Source organism: Delphinapterus leucas, chromosome 4, assembly GCF_059928025.1.
Source record: "Delphinapterus leucas isolate spDelLeu-1000000601 "Yukka" chromosome 4, BTC_Dleu_Yukka2, whole genome shotgun sequence".
NCBI lineage: Eukaryota > Metazoa > Chordata > Mammalia > Artiodactyla > Monodontidae > Delphinapterus > Delphinapterus leucas.
In genome coordinates this window covers 48,893,383-48,912,369 of record NC_143132.1, presented here as the reverse complement: position 1 = coordinate 48,912,369, position 18,987 = coordinate 48,893,383, and the positions used below count along the sequence as shown (strand labels likewise).

Below are 18,987 nucleotides of genomic sequence, written 5' to 3'. Positions count from 1 at the left end.
TCGGATTTAAGCTTTCCATCTGTTTGATTCAGGGAGTGGTGATTTAGCCATTTCTTTAGAAACTCTGTGAAAAGTTCACCGAAAGATGAACTATTTCATTGAAACAAAATTTTGTATGCGTTTGCCATCTGCTACCAAATAAATGCTATTTCCAACTTTGGCTGCACAGCCAAGGAAGAATGTGTTCTATGGCATGGTTTTAACTTGACCATATTTGGAGAAATGAGTATCTTTGAGAAACTGTATTTAGTGTGTTGTTTTTCTTGAGGGAACATTACATTTAATTTTTAAAATTTTATATTTGTTCTTTTTTTAAGTTGAAAAATTTTTAACAGTTAATAATAGGTAGTATGAGGCACCAAGTTCAAAGGACAAAAGGATATCCAGTGAAAAGTAAATTTTCCTGTTATCTCTGTTCCTTGGTTGGAAGTATTTTTAAAAAGGGGTTTCTTTAAAGAATTGTGCATTAGACCATCCCACAACCTTACTTTCTGGAAGAACTCTATATAGGGGCTTGAACTCAAGATTCTTTCAGTCAAAAATGACCCATTCTTGGCCCCCTTCTTGTGTGCCTTTGCTCTTGTATAGACTGTAAGGCACTGAGTGCCCATCTCCTCTCTCTGTCCAGTGAGAGGGCACATCATTCCTTCCTGTTTATTTCTTTTCCATCGCTCTTGATGGAATTCTCTTTGGCTAAGTTTTTCAATTCCATTACCTTGGACTAATTTCCTTCTCTTTACACTGTTTAGACGAGAAACAAAAATGTGCATCTCTCAGCCAAGCAGCATTATTGCAGCCATCAGACACAGAGAATGTAGGCCAGACGATTAATTTCCTAGCTGTGTGGCCAAGTTGTGAGGCTGTATGGTGTGTGGAAGAAATGTCAGCCAGGCCAGTGGCCACCTGGCATCAGATAGTGTCTTGGATCAGCTGTTTGGTTCTCTCTGCCCTTGGATTAAGGAACCTTTAATAAGCCTCAGTGTTTGGGTAAACAATCGTGCTGAATGACTGCATATTTAGAGAAAGTCTAATAAACACTCTGAAAAAACATGTCCAGCAGGGACTTTATGAGGTATAGGTAGCTATTGGCTTGAGGTGATTTGAGGGTGATGAAGGATCCGTTCCTTCTCTGGCCTTTTTCTATATCCCCGTCCTTTTACCTGGAATAAAATGTTTACGAATAGCCACTTCTTTGTATGGAACTGCAGGGTCAGGGTCATGTCTCTGAAAGGTCCTGTCTCCATGTTTACTGCAAACTGAAGGAGGCCCTCAAGCTCTCTCCCTTCAGGACACAGTCACAGGAATTGTTCCTTCAATATTATTTCTTAGGTAATATTGCAAGACACAGGGAAAAAGAAAGCCTGCTTGGGAGGATTGAGGTTCGGGAGCCGTTAAATTTTTTTTATTATTATTTTTATTTTTTATGAGGAGAAGAGTAAGATAAACTTGGGACATCACCAAGAATGACATCAGAGAGGGAAAGGTCATTGTGATAGGCTTGGGAGTGTGGATACCTGACAACAGACACGGAATCAACACAGTGTCCTCGCATAGTGCTTTGTGTTCTGCATCCTGCTGTATGTCCATTTGCTAACAGCATCCGTGTGGGTAATCATCTCCATTTTATAGATGAAACCCAGGAGGGCAAGTAACTTGTTCATGGTCATTTCATTTCAGCTTCTAGGAGTAGAAGGGAAAATCAGGTCTCCTCCTTCCTTTGAAAGTGTTCCTTCCTTTATATCAATACAGAGTCCCCTTCATTTTAATTCAGGTGAGAAGTTGTGGTGAGCCTCACAGTTTTTTCCCAGTCCTGGTCCCAATTTTAAAACCATATTTATCAGGGGAAAGAGGATGAGGCATGTATTTCAGTAGAAAGATTGGAGATTGAACAAATTTGGATTCAGTCACTTACCAAATGCATGATCTGGACAAATTAGTTGACATCTCAGAGTCTCAGTTTTCTCAACCATATAATGGGAAAGATATGTATCTCTTGGTATTGTTGAAAGGATTAGAAGTAATGTTATATCAAAGCGCCAGGTACATAGCAGTCACTCAGTAAATTGTACCTGTTACTAATCTTGATGTTAATAAAGTGGAATGACTTTATTACAACTGGGTACCTGTACATAGCTAACTGGGTATGATTAATTAGAATACATATATGTATTTGAATCAAGAGATGGCAAAACCCCAGATGAGTTGGGTTTAGTATTGATAATAACATGCACTTGTACAGCATTTTGCAATTAATGGAGTACTTTCAGCTACATTCATTTTAACCTTACAAAAACTAATGTGGTTGGTGGGCAGGGCAGCATTAATCATATGAAAGAAGACTTGTGCCTGGCCACTCTGCCAGTAAAAACAGCTGGCACTAACCCTCAGTCTTTGGATTCCTAGTGCTGCAGATTCTATCCCCAGCCTCATCCTCCGAGAATTAATAGTACTTCTCAGTTTTCTTTCAGAGAATTAAACAAGGCAATTATTATAGCTAAAAAGTTTCACATGTTTGGATTCTTTATCTGCAAGGCATGAATATCTTCGGTGAACCAAGATTTTAAGAAAATCCCATTCTCCTGATTATATGTGGACTTGGTTTTAAAAGCAGATGCCCAGAGATGTCACTAACAACTTCTCTTGTTCTAGTGTCGGCCCCCTAGTGACTCATCTGGTGAGACTGTCACCTTCTGAAATGTTGTGGATAAAATGTTTGATTTTGTTAAATATATATTTATGCATAACTGATTTTTTTAGGTATTTGGTCCAATCTAGCATTTCCCCCCACTCTAGTCACTAAGCTTACATTGATTTATGTGGCTTGATTTTAAAAACTCAGTGATAAAACTGGTTCCTGCAGTTGTGATGCTCATAAATTGATCTTTTGACCAGTTACTGCTTTATAACCTCCTTCGTGACCAGCAGTCAACAAGGCCTAAGCCCAGGTCTGCAGATTTCTTTCTTAAGTTAGCTGTGTTCACAGTCCCTTGTGTTGTAGGAGTAGGAAACAGATGCCACCAGACATTTTACACTTCGAGGAAATGAGCACCTGACTGTGTGTTAGCGTGTGTGCTGTGGCCAGATTTCTTTCTTTTTTAACATCTTTATTGGAGTATAATTGCTTTACAATAGTGTGTTAGTTTCTGCTTTATAACAAAGTGAATCAGCTATCCATATACATATATCCCCATATCTCTTCCCTCTTGCGTCTCCCTCCCACCCTCCCTATCCCACCCCTCCAGGTGGTCACAAAGCACCAAGCTGATCTCCCTGTGCTATGCAGCTGCTTCCCACTAGCTATCGATTTTACGTTTGGTAGTGTATATATGTCCATGTGTGGCCAGACTTCTAATCCATATAATTACATTAAAAAATGTTATTACAGTTTCTTTGAAACCAGTTCTTTTTTCACATTTCATCACATAAGGGAAAAAACAGTGCTTTGCCAATAAAAGTGTGTTTTTTATAATTTGGAAAAAATTAATATTAAAGCACATCAAAACCTTAAAAATCAAAATGAAAAAGGAAAATGTGTCAGTGATGTAAAAACTATTTTCTAACATTGTAACAATTATAATTTTCTTAACTTTCTGATCCACATATATCCATATGTGTGTACAAGCTTCTAATGGCTGTAAACAGGGCACTTTATATTTGACTCTTAAAAGCATTTTTTCTATGTACTTTTTTTACATTTCTACATAGCTATAAAGTTTATTTTTATTTTTAACAGGTGGAAAATGCATTTACTGGGCTACTGGGCTACAAGGACATTCATGTACTTGACTTTAGGTAAATAGACTTCAAAAATGCACATGTTTTGTGGAACTCTTTATTTCAAATGGAATATCGTTTTGTGTTTATTATGTATACTCTAACAATGATTCAAAATGATGTGAATACTGTAATTCAGTACTATTTTGTTAAATTCATATTCCTTTTTAAAAAATTTATTTTTTAAAATTTTATTGGGGTATAGTTGATTTATAATGTGTTAGTTCCAGGTGTACCACAAAGTGAATCAGTTATACATATACATACATCCACTCTTTTTTAGATTCTTTTCCCATATAGGCCATTACAGAGTATTGAGTAGAGTTCCCTGTGCTATACAGTAGGTCCTTATTAGTCATCTGTTTTATATATAGTAGTGTGTATATGTCAATCCTATAAATTCATGTTCCTAATGCTGGTTTTTCAGATGAAGAAACTGAGTCAGAAAAAGGCAAAATAATATATTCAAGGAGATATATTAAATTGTAGTTGGGCCAGGCTAAGAACTTAGGAATTCATGTCCCCAGCTTGCTGCTGACAAGTCACACTGCTTTTATTTGGCACTGAAGGGAGCCTGAAGTCAGATTAGATGTGACCTCAGCGTGCTCCTAATGCTCGTCAGTGCTACACTAAGGTGACTTTGACATCTCCGTGTATGGCCGCTCTGGAAGGGATGTGTTCATCAACATAACAGTTCTGGGTAAATTAGACACCTCTTTTTTTTTTTTTTTGCGATACGCGGGCCTCTCACTGTTGTGGCCTCTCCCGTTGCGGAGCACAGGCTCCGGACGTGCAGGCTCAGCGGCCATGGCTCACGTGCCCAGCCGCTCCGCGGCATGTGGGATCTTCCCAGACCGGGGCACGAACCCGTGTCCCCTGCATCGGCAGGCAGACTCTCAACCACTGCGCCACCAGGAAAGCCCCAGACACCTCTTTTTAAGACATTTCTTCCCTACTTACGACCTGCAGCATAATACTTGTGAACATTTACTGAGTGAATACTTCTGGCCGCTTCACATTCCTGAGCTCACATAATCGTCAATTCTTTCAGCAAAAATATCATTATTAATACTTATTTTGCAGAGGAGCAAACAGGTTTAAAAGGATGAAGTATTAGCCCAAGGTCAGAGAGTTTTTAAGTTAGAGCATAAGAGGGATTTTGAAACAAAGTGACTGACTTTATAGCTCTCGCTCTTAACCTCTGTGCTAGACTGAGTCCTCTGAAGGTTTGGAGCGTGTGGGTGGTAGCTGTGGCCCACCTATTGGATGCAGGGGAGCATGAGCATAATTAACAGTGTATGCATCTTTGGCATAGTCTTGTCACAACTTCTGGGTTTTCCAGAAATAATAGCAAGCACTTACGAGCACAGTGTGCCAGTATTTATATTAAATCGAGCACAGTGTGCCAGTATTTATATTAATTCATTTAATCCCAACAGCCATGCTGTGAAATACTTATTGTTATCCTCCTTTTTTTCTGACAAGGAAACCAGAGCACAGGGAATTTAAGTATTTTATCTAAGGACACTCGGCTAATTATTGGTGCAGGGGCGAGGGCAAGCATGGTAAATTGACCCTCCAGCTACTCTCACACCATGACCTGTCTCCCAGTTCAGCCTTAGCCCTTTGCACAGGATACTTGCCTCCAGCTGTGACTAAAGCTCACATGAGAGCCTGAGAAGGTGAGGCTTTTGAAGTCCTCTCTCATTTGGCAGCACTTGAAAGGCAACTTGGCCTTTGGGATCAACTTGTCTAGGTTTAAATCCTGCCTTTGGCACTGCTGGCTGGATGGTTTTGGATAAATTAACAAGCCTTAACTTCTCCTTTGTATAAAAAAGATAATTTATACAATTTATATTAATCCTGCTTTATTAAAAATACTTTTAAATGCTTTGGGTAAATTATTTAGTTGTTTTGTTTCTCAGTTTCTTTACCTGTAATATGGGGATGTTCATGGTCCTTAATAAGTTTTCATGAGGATTAAATGAATTAATTTTTGTAAAATGCATAGCACATGGGAAGTTCTACTACATTAAATAAATAAATATTAAAAGCTATGCAATATCCTATAAGTTAGTCAGTCCTGACCTTTCCCAACCCCTTAGAACCTTACTATGTACCATCTGATTTTCTTTTATTCATTTTAATACCACATAACACATTGTATCCCCCCAAAAGTATTCCCAATTTTGTTAGTGCCAATAGCTGGAGTTCTCTGCTGATCTACTGAAAAAAAGTTTATTTATAAAGAGATAACCATATATTAATTGTTTAAAAGTATTTTTAACAAGTTTGAAGACAGTAAAGACTATTGACTTTAAAATAGAATATTTTCTCCACCTTTGCTATCTTCCTTCAACGTACAGGAATTTTTCATTATCTAGTATATACAAGCATTTTCATTTAAAGAAACATTTCAGAGGAAATACATTAAGAACTTGTAGTTTGATGAATTATATGACAATTATAACGCTCTTAAACTCTGCTTAACACTTTCCATTTTTGTTTTCAGATCCCCTAAGGAAAATGGCAGGTAGAGTAACTTTTGGCACTTTCTATACTGTCCACCTAATGAGGAGGTAGTTCAGAAAATATGGTAGCCCAAGGTCCAAGGGAGTGTGGCTTAATTTCTTTATTACTTCCAATATCACTGTTCATCTCCTTACAGATGAGTTGGCCAACATTTTTTTGTTAAGAGTCAGATAGTAAATATTTCAAACCTTTTCACACTATACAGCCTCTGTCGCATCTACTCACCTCTGTCACTATCAGATGAAAGTAGATGTAAGCAATATATTGAAAATGAATGAGCGTGGCTGTGTTCCAATAAAACTTATTCATGGACCCTGAAATGTCAATTTCATGTGATCTTCACGTCACAAAATATTGTTATTTTGATTTTTTTCAACTATTTAAAATATAAAATCCATTAACTCATGGACAGTGGGCTGGATTTAGCTCACAGGCTGTAGTTTACAGACTTCTGTCATAGGCTGCTGACTGACAAGTACTTTTATTTTTTAATCTATTTTTATTTAGTTTTAAATCAAAAAAATTTTTTTGAGGTATAGTTGATTTACAATTTTTTTTTTTTTCTTTTTGGCGGTATGTGGGCCTCTCACTGTTGTGGCCTCTCCCGTTGCGGAGCACAGGCTCTGGATGCGCAGGCTCAGCGGCCATGGCTCACGGGCCTATCCGCTCCGTGGCAAGTGGGATCTTCCCAGACTGGGGCACGAACCCGTTTCCCCTGCATCAGCAGGCAGACTCTCAATCACTGCACCACCAGGGAAGCCCTGATTTACAATTTTATATAAGTTTCAGGTGTACAACATAGTGATTCACAATTTTTAAAGGTTATACTCCATTTATAGTTATTGTAAAATATTGGCTATATTCCCTGTGCTGTACAATATAGCCTACGACAAATACTTTAAAATATTGAGTTATACTTAATTTAAAATTGGAATAAAAACTGGCATTAATGAAAACACTTTCAAGTATACTATTGTCATTGAATAATATAATCAAGTGTCATTTTAAGTGGTAAATGAAAGGGAGAAAGCTGATCTCTATCATAGTTCATTTGCGAAAACAGCTGCTCTCTGGAACTTCTTAGAAGCATAATATAAAAACATAGTCAATTCCCCTTGTGAAGGTTGCTTGTCATTTTATCTTTGAACTCAACTTTATTTAAAATTTACTTTCTCTTGAAAGATTGATAACCATAATATAGAAAACATGAAGCAAATTCATAAGCTAAGTACAGAGATGTTTAGAGATACGGTAATATTTCTTCATTGTAATATCTTTTTAAAATATTTTTATTTTTTTATTGAAGTATAGTTGATTTACAGTATTATATTAGTTTCAGGTGTGGAACATAGTGACTCAGTATTTTTATAGATTATATTCCATTTAAAGTTATTATGAAATATTAGCTATATTCCCTGTGCTGTACGATATATCCTTGTAGCTTATTTATTTTATACATAGTAGTTTGTATTTCTTAATCCTCTACCCCTATCTTGCCCCTCCTCCCTTTCCTCGTCCCACTGGTAACTACTAGTTTGTTCTCTATATCTGTGAGTCAGTTTCTGTTTTGTTATATTCATTCGATTATTTTATTTTTCAGATTCCACATATAAATGATAACATAGAGTATCTTTCTCTGTCTGACTTATTTCACTAAACGTAATACACTCCAGGTCAATCCATGTCATTATGCCTTCATTTATATAAGATATAAATATAATATCTTATATTTGAAAAGGGCTTTCTGACTTCCTCATTTTCATTTATATTATTTTAGCAAATATTCACTAAGTGTCTGCTAATTGGGCAAACCTTGTGCCTGCAAAAATGAATAACTGTTGGTCTCCATCATCTAGGAACACAGTCTAATTAAAAGTGCTTTCAGAGATATGTCAAAGTACGGGTTCTTTTGTTTTTTCATTTTATTTTCTTATATCCCTGTAAGATAGTGAAAATGAGAATATTCATTCTCCTTTTGGAGGTGAGGCAGTTTTGCCTTAGAGAGGCAAACTGATTTGCCGTAGCTTACGTGACTAGAGGGTATCAGATATTTTGCCCAAAATAATCAGGATTTGGGTTTCTGTACTCTTAGTATATGCAGACTGCTCTGTGTGTTTATATTATAGGTATATGTGTTGATGGTCAATATTCAACCAAAAGATTGTTTAATTGCTGCCCTCTTGGGGAGATTAGAATGTTAAAACAACCCGAATTCTGATGTTAATCCTGTGATCAAAGAATGGTATTCAGTTGCTGAGTGCTAAGTTCTCTATCGGGACACAGACAACAATTCAATATGAAACCATTAGATTTTATGATAGAATTGTTAACCTAAGTACAGTTTCTAAAATTGTTTAGTATTGTCAGATATTAACCAGTTGGTGGAGTTTATTCATAACTTTCTGGTATACTTTTATTTTGAGCTGTGTGTGAATGAATGTGTGGCACAGAAATAGTCTATTTATATAATATGTAACACCCCTCTCTCTCTCCATAAGCATTTATATACACATGAAATTTTCTATTTGCTTTGTACCTCTTTCAAGATGCACACATTATTTTAAGTTATTAGGACCCATTTGAAGTGAATAAACAAAATATCTGCCTGGTATACACACTTCAAAAATTCAGCTCCAGGCCTTGTAAGTATGCACCTTCTTCCTAATAGAAGGATGAGAGAAGAAGGGATGTCTGAGTTTCTCTGAAATATCTTTAGTTTGATCAGTTGTCACGAGATGTGGTATCATTATTTTTTCTATTTAAAACCTGCACACATCAAAAAGCCAATCAGGGCATTAGAGGTGAGGAATAAGGGTAAATTTCACCTCCACATGATTGATGTCTCTGGAAATAGCAGTCAGACAGAGAAACTTTCCTCTACATAGCAGTCGTTTCAGTTTAGAAGATGAAAGATGATGCTACTATGGTGATGGTTGGTTAACTTGGAGTTGCTGAGTGCAGAGAGCCAGCATAGCTTTCTTCAGTCAGATAATGTTTTGTCACCAGTGTGCATTCTGTGTCTTATGTACTTTCTTTTACTCTTGGCTTTTATTCTGTTCCTCATCCTGAGATGTCTCTGTATTCCATTTACCATGCCAGAACTAAGTCTGTTCTGGGTCATGCTGAAGTTCTCCGATCTGAGAATAAATGGTTTTCTGATACCTCAAGCATTACTTTGAGTTCTCTTTCCAGGACAAAAACTTGGTAATAAATTGCAGTATCTCTGTGAGGCATTTTATCTTCTTTAAAGAATTTATCCTTACTAGACAAGGTAGATGATATTAGAAGTGTTATTTTTAGAAGTCCAAGGGAAACATTGGGAGACAAATTATATTTTGCCAGTAAAGAGTAAGGCTAGTGATCTAACCCAGACTGCCTGATTTGCTCAGATTTCTTGATCCAGGAACATTTCTCTTGGTCTTCTCCCTATGCTATTTAAGTCATGCAAAGCACATGGTAGGCTCTCAGTAAAGGCTTGACTCTCCTTGTCTGATTTTCTTTGTAGCCTTGTCTGATTTTCTTTGTAGCTCAAGTGCTAACTGGCACAGCCTTTTCTTCTTCTCCATTTTTTCCCTTATCACTGCTTCCTTAGAGCCTTAGAGTCTTAGAGCCATATTAACATGTTAATAGGTTGGGCATAGATCCCAAGGAGAAGCTCACCTTTCTGGAGATGTAGGCATGGTCCATCCCACCCACAGAGCTTGGAAAGAGCATGCACATCCTCACAGAGTTGTGTTCTGGCTGTGAAGCAGTGTCCCTAAAATCATTACCCAGAAGACACAAATGTATGAGGATAATATGCATGCTCTTTAGGGTGAAAAATTACTCTTTCATATTTAGAGACTTAAAAACCCTTCAGATTAAGTCAGGAGTATCACATACTGTCATTTAAGTGGCACAAATTCAATGGTCTTATCTGCCTGCATTACTGAATAAAATTGACCGTTTGTTTTTTCATTATTTTCAAAAGTATTTAGTGAACTGCTATGAGCCAGGTATTGTGTCCTAAATGCTTGGGACACATGTGGTGTGGTAAGTTCTGACCAGTAAGTGTCCCTCATACTATTTTATTTCACATTGGGACCATCATTTGGTTATTTTAGCATGTTTTACTGAATTTATTTCTTTACAAAAGGAGATCAGGAATTACTCATGAATCAACATATTATGATATGAAAAATTAAGGGTTTGAGGGAATTTACAGATGACAAGCAGATGTCTCGCCACTTAGTAGGGCATCTGGGTGTCAAAATGCTCAATTACCACTTTAAAGCTCCCTAAACCACCCTGCTGGAAGTGGTAGCTTATCAGATCTGGGAGGAAAACCTTACTGACCTTAGAGTGGGACAGGAACATCATATCATGCCTGGCTGCTCCTGTGGCAGGTGAGGGGTAACACCTTCATGGCTTCCCCTGTAGGCCCTGGACAAGACCAGAACTGCCAGTGTTCCCAGGAAGGAGAGGTCTCTTGAGACCAATTTATGCTTACCAAACCACAAAATACAATGCTGATTGATCTATTTAAAGCAAGAAATATATCTGCCAACTGACTAGTTATTGCATTGGCTTAGCTCATGCGTTCTTTCCCCATAGGACAATCTGTAGGGAATTATAATCAAAAGTTCCTTTTGCAAGCTTGAGATCAGAGAAAGGAGGTTGGGTGATCCTAATGGCCAGTATCAAAGTCATGCTAGCCTGTTATAGCTGTCTCCAATCTAGGGATCTGTGTTACAAGGAAGGCACAATACACTGATCAGAAACTTTTCACTAATGGTAGCATAAATTAGTTGACTAACCCTTTTTCTAGACTCTATGAGACACTTCTCATTATCCTGACACTTTTTTTTGAGATATATGAATACCTTAATTAGGCTGCAGTTTTCTCTTTATATTCAGGCAGGTATAGATTTCTGTTAATTTGATAGGCACTTAATGCCAGGTACCAAGCCAAACATTGGAGATAGAAACTCAAGGAGAGACTGCAAGGCAGTCACTATAAACAGAATCTTTTTACAAAACAGCAAAGGCTATAATCAAGGAATATATAAGTGAGCTCAGAGGAGGAAGTGCTTAATTTATTTGAGTGCTTTGCTTTGGGCATCATTTTGCTCCTATAGAATGTCTGAAGGTGGCAGATTATTTCCATTGCACATCTGCCTTCAGTGGTTTATCTTTGGGAGGGTGGTATTCTCCTTTCCTCTGGAGGGATCTTGGTGTGGCTTGCTGGGTACTGCCTCTGATGGCTGTGTCTCATAGACTGGCTGGAAGCCAGAATGATGAGTAGAGCAAAGCCATTCTCATAATGACTTTTTTCTGGTAATAGTTTAATTAAAGTTACTGAGAGTATAGCAAAGTAGTTCAGAATACAGGTACTGGAGTCAGGCAGATCCGTGTTTGAATCTTGGCTCTATCTATCCCTTATATATGGTGAAATTTTAGGCAAGTCTTTTAACTTCTTTAAAGCTCGGTTTCTTAATAATAATCTGAAGGTAATAAAACCTTCATAAGGTTATTATGAATATTAAGTGAGATTAAAGCCTGTGAAATACCTGTCACATTGTAAGCACTTACAAAAGTGTTAGTTTTTAGCTGTTAGATAAATCTGAGTGTCTAGAAGGAGTAATTCTATTGGCTTAAAAATTTTATATTCTGATGTTTCCTCAAAATGACTATTTAAGAAAATATCAAATGACATATCATCTCCTACTAATTGTTTTCACTTTATCCTTTATTCCAAGAAATCTTCTCTTTTTTTGCTTGTGGAAAGATAGTGAAAAGGCCCCATTCCTAGACAAAGTTATTTCTTAGCACTTGTCAAACTTTTATTCAGCACATTAAGGAGGGAACCAGCAGAAAAATGAGAGCTAGTTTCTAGAGCATTTGAAAGAAGTATATATAGTTAATTGGGAAAGGATTGTTAAGTTAGATACAACATTGCTAAATGCCCTACAGGTTAGTAAAATCATAAACTTTGGATTTATCGTTCCTATCAGGCCAAAAAACCCATCACATTTTAGTAGGTTTTTTTTTTACAATTCACTATTAAACTTTATAGGACTGTAAATTGTCTGTGCTATAAAACAAAAGTATGTCTCCTGAGAGACTTAGATAACTGTCATATTAGAAAATATTCTAGCATGATATTTTAAAAAACATCATCAATTTGCTTTATCTCCAAATATTTCATATTTTCCTTTCACAATAGGCAACTATGTTTTAGTTCATAGTAATTAAGCTTCTTCATTGCTTCACTCCCCATTGTGGAGTACATAATTCATCCAGCAACAGTAATAAAGAGATATGAGAGGATTTCCCATTGTTGAGTAGAGTTAGAGGGTTTTGTTTTGTTTTGTTCTTTTAAATCAGGTAGGAAAAAGGCTAACAGGGAAAGAAGGAAGCAGGCTGATAGGGAAAAGGAGCAGTTGGCTTTGAAGGGGTGAGAACATGGGGGAAGAATACGCTCAGGTATTGTGCAGGGTTGACTCTGCGGCCTCCTTAGACCCCTTTCCATGTTCTTAGATCTATAACCCTCTGTTCTCTGGGAAGAAGGGGATGGCTAAAGGCTGCCCAGAGTCTTCAGAGAATGGTGATGGAATCCATGCTTTTTGAGACTCTCCCTCTAGGTCTAATGTTTGTTCTTGGTGGGTTCAAAGCTCCTTTCTTTGTGTTTCCTTGGTGGGACCTAATCTGTTTCTCTTTTCATCCATAGTGGCATAGATGTTCACTATGCAGTTACCTTCAATGGTGATGCCATCAGCAATACCACCTGGGACCTAATTAGCCTTCACTCCAACAAGGTGGAGAACCATGGTCTTGTGGAATTGGATGATAAGCCTACTGCTGTTTATACAATTAGTAACTTCAGAGATTATATTGCTGAGACACTGCACCAGAATGTTTTGCTGGGGACCTCCTCTTTGAATCTGGATCCTGACTCCCTTCAGCTTATTGATGGTAAGTTGGATAACCATTAAGTCCTTGTACAGTTTTAGTTTCTTTTCCAATATATTCTGGGAAAACTAATTTCCAAAAATATATATGGTTCTGGCACTCTCTAGACTACATGAGACAGAAGCCATCCTGATATGAATGGCACTTTAGCCATGCAGATAATTTGGGTAGATCAATCAGGGGTTTCTGGTGGAAGAATGGCATGAGGATTAAGATATGCCATAGGCAAAATGAGGTTGTTTAGGAAACTAAATCCATAAACAACATAGTGAGGTCTTCCTTTTATGTGGAGCCTGGGGTGGAGCTACTTCCTAGAAGGTGTCCTAAAGAAGAGGTCAACAGTTCTCTCAGAATTTCCAAGCAAGTTTAACAAAAGCTTTAGGATATCCAGTACTAACTAATTCAGGTGCTTTGACCTTTCAGTAGATGTACATTTCAGTTGCTCAGAATTTTATTCCTAAAATCCATTTCTGTTTGTTTTGCCAGCTTCAGAGTTCTGAATGGCTGCAGCTTTCTAGGTGACTCAATCATCTTAAAAGATATGTTCATCTTTGATCTCATGCTACTTGTTTTCCATAGAAGACAAGATAACTGAATACACAGTTGAGAAAGAATTTTGGAAAATACTTACATTTTCCAAAAATAGGGTCTTTGACTTCTGTTTGATCCCTTTATGTCAGTGAACGGGTGAATTAAGAGAGATTCTGCTTCTGTTTTTGTGTATGCACCAGATCACCTTTCTGACAATCCTTTCTTTTTAGCTTTTATTGATTCCTTCTCTCCTCCAGGCAAAATCATTTTCTGCTTTGTCTGTGTTCACATACATTATATAAATGTCCTTCATATTGTTTTATAATATGTATTTATCTGTGACATAGGGAACAGTTCCACAAAAGAAACTTGACTTTATTAATGTTTATAGCCTCAATCTCATCAAAGTCCATGGTAACTAGCAAGGATTCAGTAAATCTTATTGAATTAAATTATACAGTCTACTCTGTTAACTTTATGGCTTAGTACTGGTATAGTGATAAACTCTCTGGTGTCTTACCCCTTTTTTCAAAGGCACTTTCTGCCGAAAAGGAAATAGTTTTGCATAATTTTCTCCATTTTTAGCATCAACTAAATGAGTTGGAATTTCAGTTCAACTTTGTTATTAAAATGAAAAAAAATCAGTTTTAAAGCAACTACTTCATAGGAATCTTGAAAAGAGTAAAAAATTGCTTGAGAAAGGAAAGAAAATAATATAGGAGTGTCCTAAATGTAATGATGGGGAGAATATTTATTTTATGTTGGAGTCTTATAATTTAGACAGGTTGTGCTAATATAAGTACAATATTTGAATAAAGTATCAAGCATTTTCTAAGCGACTCCCCATCTGTTCTACCCAAATGTAAGCTATAAAAAGGAAAAACTTGGTTTTTAGTTGTCCCTGAACCTCAAGTACAATTGTGTCTCAACTAAAAATGTTCTTTAATGTTACTCTTTCTTTAGTGAGAGGAGTTTTACTTCCCCAAAGTGAAGACCAAGTTTGGAACACCCAAAGTTCAAGTCTTGAGGAAACCTTACCATCTATTCTGGTAAGTATGTTTCTGTGTTTTACTCCTAGAACCAGGCCCTCAAGCTTTTCTTCTTTGTACACTTACCTGCTTACTTTGGTATCATGACTTTCCCAAGCTGTTCCTATTACACATATTCTCTTATATCATCCTTGGGACATTATTCATAGTTGTCAGCTCATGAGACCCAAGTATTGGTTCAGATAATTTAAGCCTTCCACAGTGGTTAAATGAAGTCCACACATTTGGCATTGCCGAAGTCCACACATGGTAGAAAGCTTATTTATGGTTCATACTTGCTTGGTGATAATTAAGCTATAAGTGCCCACTGAGTTGTTCTCTAAAAGTTACCCAGAAATAGTTTTTATAGCCAAGATTATAAATTTGGTGTGCATAGATACAGAGTATACATTTTTGTTCCAAGGATTGTATTGAAGAAAAAGTTTAAACTCCAAAGCATATTGAACAGTGTGTGTATGGAAAGGAGAGAAGGCAGAGTAGAAATATTGGCTAGTTGACAGGGATGGTATACCAGGCCTGCATTTTTTTTTTCATATTTAAGTCCATTTATTTCTAATGTTATTTATCCTTACATGTGTGTTTTTTAAATTGCACTTTGAAGTTGTAGAATTTCTTTTTTTTTTTAATTGGCATATAGTTGCTTTACAATGTTGTGTTAGTTTCTGCTGTACAGCAAAGTGAATCAGCCACATGTATACGTATATCCTCTCTTCCTTGGATTTCCTTCCCATTTAGGTCACCACAGAGCAGTGAGTAGAGTTTCCTGTGCTTTACAGTCTGTTCTCATTAGTTATCTATTTTATACATAGTAGTGTATATATGTCAACCCCAATCCATCCCACCCCCACCTTCCAATCAGGCCTCCTTTTAACCTGGGCAGAAAGCATTCCCATTTGCACAGAAACGGCATGGAATGAACTTTCCTTTTTGTTCTTACCACTTAACTCCCCTGGACACTCTTCTGCCCCCTTCAAATCTCCACTTGCCATGTCATCTACAGGGAGGCATCCAGTAGAAAAGAAATGGCTTCCTCAAGTGCAGGTAAAACAACAACCACAACACCTGTAGAGACTAAGCTGTCTACAACACGACTACACGATCTTTTATTATCACATAGTCACAGAATGGAGACTCCCTTCTTCTTCATTCCCTGCTCCTTCTACCCTCTTGAGACTTCTTTTCTGTCTCATATGGCAAAGAAGAAATTAATGTTAATTAATTTCAGATACTTGTTTCCTGGCTTTAATCCAGCAATTGAAATTTAGAAAGTCTGCCCCAAATTGGCTTAACCAATATATACAGCCATTACTTCTGCTCAGGTATAGGGCAACTCAGTTTTGAAATGTGGAGTCACTGGAAATACTCTTTTTCACCAAGTTACATGTTGGAGAAAAAAGGTTAGAGGGGGATTGACATCAGAGATTACATTCATTTGGTGTTTGTTTATTCATTCACTTATTAATTCAAGTATATTTATTTTGTGCTTTTCATGTGCCAAGTGCTGGGGAAACTAAGATGAATAAGGTGTGGCCTTGCCTACAAGAAGTTTCCAGTCTGGTGGTTGTAGACAGACTTCTACACAAATAAAGTAGTGCTGTCATAGGATTTCATCCAAGGTGCGGTGGCAGGGAGTGGATGATCCACTGCGAACATGGCACATTCCGCTCCTTCTAATCCCATTCTACTCAGGGCTTCTGTAACCACAGGTCTGTGATGATATCTTAGAACGATGTAAAGACAGAAATTTCTGCGTAAGTCAGGGGTTGCAAACTGGAGACCAGCTGACTGGATCCAGCTATAGGCATGTGCTTTGGGGCCAATTTTTTTTTTTAATTTTTATAAATTTATTTATTTATTTTTGGCTGCGTTGGGTCTTCGTTGCTGTGCAAAGGCTTTCTCTAGTTGCAGTGAGCGGGGGCTACTCTTTGTGGCAGTGCGTGGGCTTCTCATTGAGGTGGCTTCTCTTGTTGCGGAGCACGGGCTCTAGGCACGTGGGCTTCAGTAGTTGTGGCTCATGGGCTTCAGTAGTTGCGGCACATGGGCTCTAAAGCACAGGCTCAGTAGTTGTGGCGCACGGGCTTAGTTGCTCTGCGGCATGTGGGATCTTCCCGGACCAGGGCCCGAACCCGTGTCCCCTGCATTGGCAGGCAGATTCTTAACCACTGTGCCACCAGGGAAGCCCCCAAATTTTTTAAAAAGCCAATATTTAAAAGTAAGGAGATTTTTGCATAAAAATGCAGATTTCCAACTTCTTTTGAAAACCGGAAGATCTGATATCATTAGGTTTACATTTCCCATTGCAGAAAGTGGCTAGAGCTTGGCTGAAAGAAGCTACCCCTTTAATTATTGGCAAACACTGACTACCTGGACTCATTTGTTCATTTATGTTGCCTCTTCTGTGGTTCTATTTGCATTTAAGCCAACTCCTTAGTTTTTCAATTTGAGGAGACATTGCAATGTTAATGGGTGATTAAAAAACATGAAAGAAAAGAATGATTAATTAGAGGTATCTGATTATTGCTTCTCCTCCTCCCCCTCCTCCCCTCCTCCTCCCCGTTCCTTCCTCCCCCTTCTCCCCCTCCTCCTTTTCCTCTCCCTCCTCCCCCTTCTCTCCCTTCTCCCCCTTCTCCCACTCCTCTCTCTCTATTCTTTAATAGAAATGAGATTTTTTTTATCCAATTTTATTTTTAGAAATTATTTTAGACTTAAGAATGTTGGGATATTGAATTTGACACCTTTTGGCCTCCTGGTTTGGAAAATCACTTGTTGCACAGTGTGCTTCCTATAGCACTTAGCAAACTTTTCAGTTGGCCTTAGCAGAAGTGAAACTGGCCAATATAATATTGAACCTGTTAATATACTACATTGAACTAAAAGAAGAATTCATGAGTTGAATTTGTTACTATGGGAACATCTATTCATATAAAAATAAATAAAGTGCTATTCCTGGCATGTATGTGTTCATCTTTCAAAATATATGAGAGAGCTTCATTGCCCTGCCCTTTTTTTTTTTTACTGGGTACTTGTTTGAAATAGATGGTCTTCCTTCTTTATTTAAAAAGTCAAGTTGTGGGCTTCCCTGGTGGCGCAGTGGTTGAGAGTCCGCCTGCTGATGCAGGGGACGTGGGTTCGTGCCCCGGTCTGGGAAGATCCCACATGCCGCAGAGCGGCTGGGCCCATGAGCCATGGCCGCTGAGCTTGCGCGTCCGGAGCCTGTGCTCTGCAACGGGAGAGGCCACAGCAGTGAGAGGCCCGCGTACTGCAAAAAAAAAAAAAAGTCAAGTTGTTTACTTTCACATTTTACGTTGTTTACTTGTGGCTTAATTTTTATTAAAGATATTGTGTATTGTTTTAACTTTTATGAACTGAAAAGGAGTTTATAAGTATATCGAAATCATATATATTACTTGAGCATTTCTTTTTCATTGAGGATTCAGCTGCTTTCCTAATGTGTGTCAGATCATAGGCTCTGTCTGATAAAACTCAGTTTCTTAAGTATAGGTCGAAGAGCTTCGCCTTCTCTGTTAGAATTTCAAAAAAATGCACACTTAGAATTTACAAGGATGTAAATATGCCTTACTCAGCTGGAAGCACAGGTGGCTTTAACATATCTCTATAAGTGGTTTTAGGTAATTCAGAGGAAAACAAGTGAATTCCCTGGTATGGTATGACTCTCATCATCGTACCAACATTTTTGAGGGACAGAACTTAGTATTGAGTAAATGGCCTTCTTACTTTTCACTGAATACATATATAGTTTTAGATAATAGAAAAAAAATGAGAAAGAAAGAAACTTTTCCTCATATACAAACAGCCTCCATTTTCAACATAGATGTTTTAATATTAGAAAATGGTTTTTCCTCCTTTCTCTCTTTTGTGTTCACCTGGGTCTTTTAGATTTGTGCATATATGCTAACCTGAATGAGAATAGACTGCCAAGTCTGCTAGCTCCGGTTTCTCCTCTGGAAATCCTTTTGCCCTCTGTATGTATTCCTCAGTGAACAGTCTGGTATAGTGAGTGAAGCACGGGGACCGAACTCTAGAAACTCAGAATCTGGTTCTGACTTTTTTTTCTCTATTTTTTGTGACTGTGGACATTTCACTTCTATGAACCTCAGTTCCTTATTTTTAATAGGCAAGTTTGGACTAA

At 37.7% G+C, this 18,987-nt stretch overlaps 1 protein-coding gene across 2 annotated transcripts in view; it reads left to right on the top strand.

Moving 5' to 3' along the window:
• IMPG2 (interphotoreceptor matrix proteoglycan 2) overlaps positions 1–18,987 on the top strand; it is a 74,928-nt gene that overhangs the window by 31,484 nt on the left and 24,457 nt on the right. For both annotated transcript variants that reach the window (XM_089910464.1, XM_022590585.3), the window contains exons 7-10: positions 3,734–3,792; positions 6,287–6,307; positions 13,016–13,260; positions 14,752–14,837. In XM_089910464.1, coding sequence (XP_089766590.1) covers positions 3,734–3,792; positions 6,287–6,307; positions 13,016–13,260; positions 14,752–14,837 — 411 coding nt within the window. The remainder of the gene's footprint in view (positions 1–3,733; positions 3,793–6,286; positions 6,308–13,015; positions 13,261–14,751; positions 14,838–18,987) is intronic.